The sequence below is a fragment of the Pseudopipra pipra genome, chromosome 13 (assembly GCF_036250125.1).
Source record: "Pseudopipra pipra isolate bDixPip1 chromosome 13, bDixPip1.hap1, whole genome shotgun sequence".
Taxonomy (NCBI): domain Eukaryota; kingdom Metazoa; phylum Chordata; class Aves; order Passeriformes; family Pipridae; genus Pseudopipra; species Pseudopipra pipra.
In genome coordinates, this window is record NC_087561.1 from 18,996,396 (window position 1) to 19,008,819 (window position 12,424).

Sequence of the window (12,424 nt, forward strand, 5' to 3'; positions counted from 1 at the left end):
TACTGTTCCAGGCATGCTGCACTCATCTGATGGGGACTGGTTGTTTTAAACTAACTGTAACAGCAAACACAACTGAAGGTGGGATCCGAGTACCCGTGCAGCGTTCAAGTCCCACAGTTAATTTTGCTGAGTTTGCAAGGCAAGAAAAGAAATTATGAGTAGGAAACAATGGAGGAAAATGAGAGAGAAGGTGAAAATATTCTGGTATAAATCTAGACTAAACTGTCACCAATATGAGCAGTATAAACTTAACTGGAGCTCCATTTAACAATGGCCAGTGTGCCATTGCTCTGTACGCTCGGGTGAACGTGCACAGAGCAAAGGAAAACAAGGAGATGAACAAAAAGATACCTTAAGGAATTTCCCCCACAACACCTTCTAATATACCCTCACATTTGGCTTTCTTGGTAAAACACTTCTCAGGGGCAGAACAGAAAACCCAGAGAGCACCTCAGGCCCCCACTGCAGGGAGTGCAGCTCAGCCTGTGCCCCCCGTGTTCCCCAAATGACTTCCAGATTGAGATCTGTATTTCCCTCTGTTCTAGTTCAGAGAATCACAGAACCCTTGTGGCTGGAGGGGGCCTTAAAGCCCATCTCATTCCATCCCCTGCCATGGGCAGGAACATCTTCCACTATCCCAGGCTGCTCCAAGCCCCAACCTGGCCTTGGACACTTGCAGGGATGGGCCATCCTCCCTCACAGCAATTTCAGATGTCCATTTTTCCAGGCAGATATATGGGACTGCTGATCTGCTCAGCAGCAATACTTCCTCTATAAAGGGATTTTAAAATTCAAGGAGTTTCAAATACAGGTATCTGTCAGTGAAGGCTGCTGACTAAGAGACACGATTTATAGTTCCCAGGCATTGTGCTGTTCAACTGCACCTTCCAAGTCTGGAGAAGAGAACTCAGCAACACACACCAACACATGAAATGTCTGGACAATAAACATCAGTATAATTTTACAGAACAGACCAGGCTTTGGCTAAAAATAAATAAATAAAAAAACTAGGCAAAATATAAATAAAATTAACAGAAATACCTGAAACTTCTCTTAGAACCCCTTCCAGAGCAAGGGATATTATTAAGTTATGCAGAAGAACACACTTTTTATCACTGGCAGCTGGAAGGGCAAGATAATGCAAAGAAGAAAAAAAGTTTCTTCTACTTTTTACCGTTACAATAGTTTACACAGCCCTGCTTTCTATCACTGCCAAAGTTCTCCCTGAAACTCCTCAGTGTATTTCTTCACTTACAAAGATTCCTAGCAAAATAATTATCCTTAGTTTAAGGGTGTTGGACCTTTCCAGTCAAATGCTATTTTCTTTCCATTTAGGTCATTTAAATTCATTTAACTAATTTTTAGATTCATTTAATTGCCATATTTAGACTGAACAGAACCTGCCATTGCTTTTATTTTGGATACAGGCAAACTGTTCTACAAAAAAAACCAAACAAGAAAACCCCCACAAGCTTCCTAGGAAAAAAAACTCCAGCAACTGTTTGGTTACTTATCATACTTCACCAAGCCAACGTGCCAGTTCAGCACAGACCTCAAATTCAACATACAAGTTTTGACAGGATGAACCTCTGCCTACTCCAGCTTCAGGAGGGGGACCCAAAGGAGCTGTGGTTATGGAAATACAAATTGATCTCAACATAAAGAAATGAAGTCAGATCACAGGCCCACAATAGTTATGACACCTGTCTTTGCCCTCCATAAATTTAGCTGTTTTACTCTTCAGGATACAAAAAGTTACAAAACTGCAATCAAAAGTACTGAAAAAAGATAAGTGTGAGGGAAGATGTGGATCTGTGATACAACTGCACCCAAACAACTGCTATACTTGACTCTCATGGCACTAAGTGCCATAGAAAATACAATTAAGCTTACAATTAATTATAAGCTTAAAAAATGCTACAAGAAGTCAGGGGATCAAATACCATATGGATGCAAAGCAGAGTAAAAGGATCACAGGCAAGTCTTTAAAATTATCTTTGTCAAAAAGAATGGTTGGCAACTTTGCTCTTATGGTCATATTTCACCAGAGTTCTTGCTGCCTTTAATCCTCATGAGTTCAGCTCTGGCTGTGCTGTGTACCAGTCTGAGCTGTATAATGCACTGCTCCTGACACAGTTCTGTTGTGCCAAACCTCTGCCATTTGTGTAGTTACACCAGTGAAAGCCCGGCTGTGGTTGCAGAGCTGATTTTACTCCCAGCAGTGAGAAGCACTGGTGTAACCCTGTCACATTAGGGGTGCCCTCCCAGGAAGGTCCTTCCTATTTAGGAACACTTCAGGGAAGACATGCCATTAGAGCCAACTCTCTGCAGTCCACAAGTGGTTGGGCCCTGCCAGTGTCCCATCCCATGGGAGATTAAAATGCTGGATCAGGAGCACTTATGTCACATTTACTGCCCCTGGAAATACTGGACAAACCAGTGCAAACTCTAACCCGTATCTGACACCTACAACACAGCCAGGAAGGTAACAGAGGGTAAGAGCTTTCCCCCACACTCAAATATACACACAAAGATGTGTCACCACATGGGAGCCTGGAGGCTTTCACCACAACACCTGCTCTAACACACTGCTTTCATCACCTCGTTCCCACTGACTGTGAAACACACAGCTTGGGACCATGGCAATCAAGATTAAGTTGCTTTAAATGCAAGCCCAGGTGTGTTTCTTCAATTTTTTTAATATATAGAAAAGCTTTCAGAACAAGTCCATTGAAAATATTGACAGTCCCCATTAGTGTATGAGCATAGCAAAATAATCAAACAACTGAAACTAAACCAGGATGCACATACTTGCTTCCAGAAGGTTTTTTTATCTGCTGAATTACCTAATTTGTAAAAATCAACGGCTAATCACTCTGAAATACAACTGAAGTGCCTGGCCAACTTCTCAGAGTTACTTCCCTTTGTGCAGGCACAGTATTTCTTGAACTAGCTGAAAAATGAGAAGAGGAAACTGAAATTGCAGGACAACACAGCAATTTGAAGTAAATGTTTAAAAAATCATGTCCCAAAATTTTGAAGGACATTATAACCAAAAATCCAGAACCCTTAGGTTTCTGCCTCCTGCTAGGTAAGAGTCAAATACTCTTGAACTTCCATAAAATGTGTTGCCTATTTCTCATAACATGGCAGTTTTTATTTAACAAAATATAAGACCTTGCTCCTGCACTTAATAAACTGTAATTTTCAGTCAAATAGAGCTTGATGCAGAAGTGAAAATTCATCACCAGACCATAAAAAATGCATTCAGTGACCATTTTTTCTAACAAAAAAATGCCTAGAAACTAAAAGGCCAGAGAGATGAGCACATATATATTCCACAAACATAGCTTTGGTTTTCTAGATCAGAAAATGTAGTGCAAATCCACATTTAGTGACATGTGGCAATTAAAACTGATCAGCAAGGACTGGCATTCCCCACATGAAAATAAAAACATTCAAAAGGAAACCAGGAATATAATTAATGCTTCTATTCATCACCATGATAACGCTGCTATTTGTTCACTCACAGCTGAAATGGGTTTCCAGGAACAGGGACAATACTGAGTGTTCAGGCATATTTTAATGTATGCAAATACATGGGTTAAATATTTGATATGCATCAACATTAACTCTCGCCTTCTTGTCTTGCTCGATTTCAAAACTAAACCCCCCTCAAATTTATCACTCCAGCCCTGCCCATCTCGTCTACCAAACAACATGAAGTTGACTGTAGTCTCTGGCAGAGAGAAAACCAATCAAGGTGACAAAGAAAAGCTACTCATAAACAGTGGTAATGTGAGGAATACAAAAGGTAAAAGCTTATTATGAGACAGAAATCAGAGCTATCTGAAATCTTAAGGAAAGTCTTTGGGATAAGTTCATTCCCTCTACCTTTGGGATACACTTCCTCATTTGCTTTGAAAAATGCCTATGACTTACTCAGCTCAAAATATGTGCTCAATTCTTTACTACTAACAAAAAATTCATCCCCTGGGACATGTTACAGCCCGCCCAGCTGACAGAGAGCATTCCAACTCCAACTCCCTTTCCCTACAGAGCGGCAAAATCAGCCGCCAGCACAAGTATTCCCTATGCACGCATCCTGTATCTATTCACAGACACTGGGGCTTCTAATGCTCGCCCTTAAAGAGCCCCCGCAGGGCCTCCCGAGGCCCGCCCGGGCGGGGGGCGCCGGTTCCGGGCAGGCAAGGACGGACCGGGCCGTGCTCGCAGGGCCGGGGCAGCGCCGCGGGGACCGGCGGCCCCTCAGAGACCGCCCCTGACCCTGCCTCAGTGACCGCCCCTCAATGACCGCCCCTCAGGGACCACCGCTCAGGGACCGCCCCTCAGGGACCACCGCTCAATGACCGCCCCTCAGGGACCACCGCTGAGGGACCGCCCCTCAATGACCGCCCCTCAGGGACCACCGCTCAGGGACCGCCCCTCACCCTCCTTCAGTGACCACCCCCGCCCGCCCTCCCCGGCGCCCCCACGCACCTGTCCGCCCGCCGGGGTGGCGCGGGCCCGCCGCCCGGTCCCCGCTATCGCCCCGGCGGCGCAGGCGGCGGCGGCGGCGGGCGGCGGCCGCAGCAGGGCCAGGGCGAGCAGCAGCCGCCGCTTGCGGGAGGCGGCGGCCACCAGGCCCCGCGGTGCCCCCAGCACCGCCATCTTGCGAGGGCCGGGGCGCAGGGCATTGTGGGGCGGCGGCGGACCCGCGGCAGGGAAGGGGCGGGCCCGGCCGCCCTGAAGGGAAGGCGGGGCAGGGGCGCCAGGGCCGGGTCGGGCTGGGTGGTGTCGTGGGGCATCGCGCTCCTTCCTGGGGCAGCGCCGGACCACTCGCGGTCCTGCGGCAGCGCCTCTTGGCTCCCGCCCGCCGGGGCCGCTTGGTCTGGCCGGTGGGCAGCGGTGGAGAGGGAGCGCGAGCGCTGAGGCTGCCCTGAGCCCCGCCACGGCGCCCTGAGGGGAGCAGTCCTCAGCCCTTCCGTGGTGCCCAGAGAGGGGCTGCCCTCAGCCGTACGTGGTGCCCCGCAGTGAGCTGCCCTCAGCCCTGCCATGGCACCCTGAGGGGCACAGACACCTCCCTGCCGAGCCGGGAACAGCCGGGCCCTGCCGAGCCATCTTTCCCTCAGGAGGGTTTGTGTTCTGACTGCCCAAATAAAATCCCCCTCTTTGAGAAACTGGACTGCTGAAACGCGGGGCCTTCAGCCCAAAGCGAGCGTCGCTCATGTCGGTCCTTGGCTCCGCCGGTACTTCATGCAGGTGCTCCTCCCCAGCCGCGGGCAGCGCTCCCGCGCTCCCCCGCGAGCGGCCGGACACCGACATGGCCGCGGACGGAAGAGGTGCCCCCGCTGGCACACACGTCCCTGGCCGTGCAGTTTGGGCCCGGGCTGGCACACACGTCCCTGGCCGTGCAGTTTGGGCCCGGGCTGGCACACACGTCCCTGGCCGTGCAGTTTGGGCCCGGGCTGGCACACACGTCCCTGGCCGTGCAGTTTGGGCCCCGGCCCGCAGCGCCGTGAGGGAGCAGCGGCCGGAGGGGAAGGTGGACACGGCACGTGGGGTGGCAGTTCTCTGCATCCCGTCTGCACCGACCTCATCCTGCATTCCGCACCCTTCCCCGGGCTAAGAACCACAATAACACAGCAAGCATATGGTTCCTAATTAAACGCCGATTTAGGGAGATAGAGCTGTGCATGGAATACGTTTACAGTGGCCTATATACTCCCATCCGACTGGCATGCAGAGCCGGGAGGAGGCTGGAACTCTGTGTGGCATTTCTAATCACATAAAGATTTCTTCAAAGCTACCAGAGCTTGACCACTGATGCTCTTGCCTTGAGGGAGAGTTGTAAGCTCGTTTGCAAGGGAGAAAGATAGACAGACAGACAGAAAGGAAGAGGACAATTGGCGTAAAGTCAATTTTTAATGAGGCAGGATTTCTCTAGCCTGTGCTTTGATACTCAACTTTGCTTCTGACCAGGATCCACTTCAAACGACAGAGGCGATATTTCTCTGGCACTAATCTAATTCTTCATCCTAATTGCATTTGGCAGAGCTGGGTCTGAACAGTGCCGCCTTGTGGCATCGTTCAGAGCGATAAACAGGAATTCTGAGCTGCCATACGTCTGCTTCCTTCAGCATGCTCTGCTCAGCATGGGAGTTTGACCAGGCAAAAGGGGATGATCGTGGCACTGTCTGGGGCAGCCTGAAAAGACAGCCTGGCTAGCACGGCAGCATCTCTTGAGAGATTTCAAATGTCTCTGCCATTTCTCCACATGCATTGCTGAGGTGCCTTCATGCACAGAGTTTGTATGCACACACAGTGCTTTCTGGATCGATCCGACCTGCAGCACAGGCTCTCAGTTCAGCCCTGTGCTATGTGTGCAGTATTCCCACCATCTCAAGCTCTCTGGACACGAGCTACATGGAGTATCCTGCATGTGGATAACGGGACCCTGAGCTGTGGTATGGCAGGATCTGACAGAGCTCCAACAGAGGCATGCAAATCTCCTGACAAACATATATTGTCAAACTTCCCAACACCTTCCTGAGACAGCTGCATCATCACGGCCTTGTCGTTCAACAGTGAGAGACAATATCCAATGGCTGTGTGGCATTGGATGGAAAATGTTATAATTAATAATGCTCATAGTCCATTATCATGGCCTGAGCAAAAAAATCAGCTTTGGCATTTCCATTTTCTGTGCTAATGTGTACCATTTTATTTTTTTCTACACTTTTCGAGCATAGAAGGTACTTAATATATTTGATATGAGTATTTTCCCTGCAAATTTTGTCTTAACTACTCTTCCTTCTTTAATAATTCTCCCATGCTACTGATTTTATTTCCTCCTGCTACCCTTTCAGTCTTGTCTTCTCTTTCTCCTTTTGTTTCCAGTTTATGTGATTCCAGATTACTGATAGTTTTACAAGGCACTGCACCAGCCCAGAGAGAGACACAGAACAGAAGAGAGCCCATATCCCTGCTGTGGGCAGAAACATGACAACCCCTGTCCCAGAGTGACCGAACCAGGAGAACAGAGCTCATGATAGAGACACAGAAAGCCAACAGAGGAGTTTTATAAACTTACAGTGTTTAAAGTAGCTTGCCACAAAATAAATATCTGTTTCTCTGCAGATTTAGCTGTGGAAGCAGAGGATCTCCTTGGAGATAGACAGAAATCAATGTCTGGTCCAGAGCTGGCACTCTGGAGAGATGACAGAAGCAGCTCAGTCGAAGAAGTAGAAGCTCCGGGAATGGAAATAACTCACTACAGTGGAAATTTGTGAATAGAATCCTAAAAGATACTTAATCTGGCCTTTTTCTAGGAGCTGTGGAGACAACAAACCAGGGCTTGAGAACAAGGTCAGTTGATTGAGAGCACATTATTTTTTCAGTTAGAAAAGTTTACAGAAGCAGCTCAGCAAAAGTTGTATAAGACCCATCCCATGGAGGTGAAATAACACCTTATTTAGAGTGTATTGAAGTCTTTAAGTTCTTTCTTATTAAAGGTGCTTAATATGATTCTAACATTGTAATGAATTTCACTTATAGCAACAAGTATCTATTTCTTCCAGCTGTGAAAAAACAGAGTACAATTTCATACAGATTACTCATAGAAGTAATCCCAGAGCTGTGGAAATCAAAATGAATTCAGGAGTCAGGGTAAAGGATAAAGAAAAGTGACAATATTCAGTGATAATTCTGGACCAATGGTATTGGAATGGTATGAACACAAGAAGGCCAATGCTTTACCAAAGCAAGAGGGAAAATTAATGAGAAGAAAATAATGAGAATAAAAATAGGCAAACAGGACAATGTTGGGGGAGGATAGAACCCATTGCTTAGAGGTACAAATTAATTTTGGCAAGTAGAATATGTGCTGAAAGGCACAGTGCTGATCTGGAGATAGTGACTGTTACACTTATTTCTAGAAATATCTGAACTATTAATCTTCAGACCTTGCATTTAAGAACAGAGCATCTGCACACACACTGGAAGTGCAGTGTGAATTGTATTTCATAGTCAAATAAATAACTAGCATAAATGAGCTGTATTTAAAGATGTTTGATTACGTTATAGGCATTGGAAGGGGCTGCTCAGAGAGGTGGTGGAGTCACCATCCCTGGAGGTGTTCAAGAAACAACTGGATGTGGCACATCAGCCCAGTGCACAGCAGAGGCCTCGCCTGGGCCATGGATTTACTGCCTGTGAGTAGATCAAACCTACAGTGAATCCACAGCAGCTTTAGATTTGTCATGTCCTGATCCCTTTGCCTTCTCCAGGTTTTGTTATAACCTGTGCTCTGGCTCACTGCAAATACACCAGGCCACGCTCGAGCCTCTTTGGTTGTTCCTGGTTGCTTTTCTTTTCCCCTTTCTGTTTTTTTTTCTCCTTTCTCCCCTGCTAATCCAGTCACCTCCCCTGAAGTGGCCGAGGTTGTTATTCCTGCCAAGGGAGTGAGAGCACACAGAGCCTTCTGTCTGCAGAGCACTCACCCTGGCCCAGGCACAAGTGGGAGCTTTTCTTAGCTTTGGTTCCTGCTGCTCAGAAGCCACCAGTAGTGAGGGGTTTGGCCATGGAAATGTGGTAAGAGAAATGCACAGTGTAGAGAGAGATTTGCAGTTTGAAGTTGAAATGTTGGGAGGGAGATGGGGGGACCAGGGTGGGGGGATCAGAGCCCGCCAGCAGCAGTTGAATGTTGTGTGGGGCCAGGGCAGCCTCGGGGGCTGTGAACCTGCTGGAACTGTCTGACTTGAACAGTGGGGTTTTCAGCGTTGTGAAGGAGTTGCAAGGCAGGGTTGGGTGTTTTTTGGGTGTTTGGTGGAGCCAAGAGCCTGTCAAGGAATGGAGAGGCCTGGAGACTCCTCAGGGACCCTCCTCACCTTCTGTCCCTCCAGAGCTCTGTCAGGCCCGCTGGAAATTTGTCTTGTCCAGCAAGGTCAGCGACAGCCTTGAGCTTGTCCTGAGTGTGTGTGGAACATCAGGGCCAAGAGAAGGTGTGGACTAAGCAGCAGCACTGTTCCTGCAGCTCCTCTGGGACAGTGCTCCGAGAAGGGGCTGCAAACAGCCAGGAGTGCTGGGGGAGTGTGTCTGCAGCCAGGGGGGTTCACGCTGAGCAGCTGCTTTGGGGGGGTTGGGATGGTTTTTTGACAAAGCTCTAGGGCTTGCCAGGTGTGCCAGAGAGGAAAGGAGAAATTCAGCCTGTGACAGTTCATGGTTCCAGCTTTGTTTCTTCTTGAGGAATTGCTTCAGCCTCAGTCAGAAGGACTCCCTGTTTGCAGGCTCAGCGTTATTGCCCACAGCACAGGGATGGTTCTGAATTGCACATCAGGACCTGGGAAGGAAGGGGGAGGTGAGAGGGTGAGTCACCATCTTTCTTTTCTCCTTCCATTTCTTTTTTTTTTTTTAATCAGCTTTCTGAGAAGAAAGATTGTTTATATATATTTCTGCCACATTTTATGCCTCTCTCATTTTAGACCATTAATCTCTTTATGTTGGGAAATTTATAAGATAATTATACTTTGAGATTGCCTGAAATGTTTGATATTTTGAAAGACAGATTATTCGTGCTTGTTCCATAAACTATACGTGAAAAAGCTGTGATATTGATATCATTTAAAGCCCAACTGCTAATTTACTCTTTGACTTACTCTAATTTGAAAGGGACAAATTTTATTTTGGGATCTATCATCATTTCAGCTGCACTTGGGGGTGCTCTCAGTAATAGTATTTACAGGAGGATTGTTTTTGACATGATATTGCTACTTGTGCCTGTTCAGAGACCATCAGTGCAGAAAGCTGCATGGATTAATTGAGCCTTACCCTTTTGGAGAATTGCTGCCACTCAATTTATTAAACTCCTCCTTTTTTTAAAAAAAAAAAAAAGGAAGATTTCAGAAATCAGAAACAACACAAACATTTCCCCACCTGAACCTCCCTGGCAATCAAAATTGTAGAGGATTTTCCAAACCTGAGCTCTGAGACAAACCCCCACTATGTTTTCCTGCATCCTCTGGTTCCTCAGTAGAGTTGTCCTGTGCATGGAGAATTAGAACCAAATTTGGGCTTAGCTGGGTTGGGTGTCACCAGCAGCAGTGAATGTGGCTGCTGAGGTTTGCCCTCGGATAAAGGAGCCCAGAACTCCCAGAGCCCGTTGCCTTTGCAGACAAGACCCAGCCAGGAGGAATTAGCTGCTGCCTCTGGGACACATTTGCCCGCGGTACCAACCCCAAAACATGAGCTGGGCTTGTCCTTGGCCCAGCAAGAAGCCTTGGAGTGAAAAGCAGAGACTTGAGTTCTGTTCCATTTTGGCCACTAAGGGGAGCTGCTTCTTGCCAAATTCTGTTGTGTGAGCCAGAGGTTTAATAACCCCCCAAACTGGTCGTGCTCTTTGTGTGACAACCATGTGCTGCACAAATCCTGATTTCAACTTTGCTTTTGTCCTCTAGGGTGAATAACTGCATTGGATTTTCTAACTACAAATTCTTTCTACTGTTCTTAGCCTATTCTTTGTTGTATTGCTTGTATATTGCTGCAACAGTCTTCAAGTATTTCATTAAGTATTGGACAGTAAGTTGTGAAATCTGGTTCCTTTTTCATCTCCTGTGAGTCTCGTGGGGTTTAGTCACTCTTGTTGCTGTTTTGCTCTCAGTCAAGTGGAGGGGCTGCATTTTTCCTGTGAGGTGCTTTCCTGGGCCCTTTTTGAGTCCAAAACTTCAGGAATTCCAAACTTTAGATTAGCTTCTGGCAGAGAAGTGATATCCTTTTCCTGTTCTTATGTTTGCATGTGTGTCTCGGAATGTTTGGAAAATTACTGCAAGTTTCCTAGTTTGTAAAACTTGAACAGTGTTCAAAAGAAGACACATTTCATAGAAAGACAGTCCAGGCTTGTTGTTTATGAAAGAGTTCTGGTGCTTTTTCAGTACACATTAGGGTTTATCAGGGCTCACACCACTGACATTAGAGGTGTCACAGAGGGATAAATTCTGCTTGAGTTAAGTTGGGCTCTTGGTTAATCTTTCCAGCTCCAAATACAGCTGCTGTTCTCTGGTAATATCTCTGTACTTAAAAAATGCCCATGAACTTTTACTGATCATAAAAATAATTATCTTCTAAGGAGAAATTCTTAGCCGTCAACATTTGATGCATTTAGAGTGGCTGGAAGAATACCTCCTACGTATTTCATCCATATTACAGGAAACCATGCATTGTGGGTGGGTTGTTTTCTCTTATGTTGCTTCCTGAACTGCCTGGGCATATTGTTCTTTTCAACTTTATATGGTGTCTTGAGGATTGTCTTTTGCACTTAGAGAGAGCGAGCAAATAAGGGTGCAGATCCCGGGGTTGGTATCCTACTGTTAGCTGTAACTCACATTATTTGCTGGTGTTTATATTTAGCTTCTCTGTATTCAATTGGATCCTCCCTACTTCCAGAGTTTCTTCCTTCTATCATCATTAAGAATTTATCCCCCTTCTTAGATGTTTACAGCATGGGGCACAGTCCCCCCTTAGTTCTTTGGAAACTAAGGTACCAGCATTTAGCACTTTTAATGCCTTTCTCAAAATTAATCACCTCCCTCCAGCAGTCTGCTGATCTGTTTTTTCAGTGTTAGATGAATGGCAGAATGTCATTGTCAATATTCCATCAGAACATGAAACACTCCTCTTTGTATTGCATGAAAGGAGTATATATTTCTTATGCAGTTGGTCATTCTTCAGAATTTCAAAATTGTATTAGACAAAAAAATTAGGGACTGTACTAAAGAGAGCATGAACCGAATGATTAAATGCATGTTTTCCATCTTCAGTTTTAGGGTCTCATTGTGAGTTTGTAAGAGCTGCTGTCCCTGACACAGCGTCCAGGCACGTGGAACCCACTCCTCCCTCCCTGTTCAACGGTGACGAGATTGTCTCAGGATGCTGTTGTGAGGTTTGACCATACGTGTTTGTTGAGGCATTAGTGCTGTGTCAGATCTGTGATACCACAGTTCGGGGTTCTTTTATCCACATGCAGCATATTCCGTGTAGCACGTTTCCCAAGAGCTTGGCACGGTGGAAATGTGGATGCGTATCCGTGCCGAGAGCTGTGCTGCGGGGCGGAGCTGTCCTGGGTGTCCCTGCAGACATCACTGGGTGTAGCTACACCTGGGCAGCTGTATTCAGGAAAAAAACACAATTACGTTTTTGGACTTCCTCGAATCCTACCTCATCTCTTACTCTACATTTATTACAGTTTCTATTATCCGTAAAGGCCCCCCAAACCGAATCAAATTAAGCGGGATAAACCCCCGCAGCAGGACTCGGGGTGCTGCGCTCACAGGGGGCTGCGGGGACACGTCCCCGGGGAAGCCGCGGGGCAGCGGAGCGGGAGGTGTGGGCAGGGCCGGGGCAGGGCCGGGGCCGGGCCGGGGCCGGGCCG

The 12,424-nt window shown here is 47.0% G+C and overlaps 1 protein-coding gene and 1 long non-coding RNA gene across 3 annotated transcripts in view; one reads left to right on the plus strand and one right to left on the minus strand.

Moving 5' to 3' along the window:
• ABCB7 (ATP binding cassette subfamily B member 7) overlaps positions 1-4,686 on the minus strand; it is a 41,171-nt gene extending 36,485 nt beyond the window's left edge. For both annotated transcript variants that reach the window (XR_010434132.1, XM_064670241.1), the window contains exon 1: positions 4,501-4,686. Coding sequence is in view for 1 of the 2 variants with exons in the window: in XM_064670241.1 (XP_064526311.1) it covers positions 4,501-4,671 (171 nt within the window). In the remaining variant the exon portion in view is untranslated. The remainder of the gene's footprint in view (positions 1-4,500) is intronic.
• Positions 4,687-5,506: 820 nt separating this feature from the next.
• Positions 5,507-12,395, plus strand: LOC135421624 (uncharacterized). Its single transcript, XR_010434128.1, has 3 exons — positions 5,507-7,368; positions 8,086-8,213; positions 11,814-12,395. It is a non-coding gene; the product is annotated as an uncharacterized LOC135421624 (long non-coding RNA).
• The last annotated feature ends 29 nt before the right edge of the window (positions 12,396-12,424 follow it).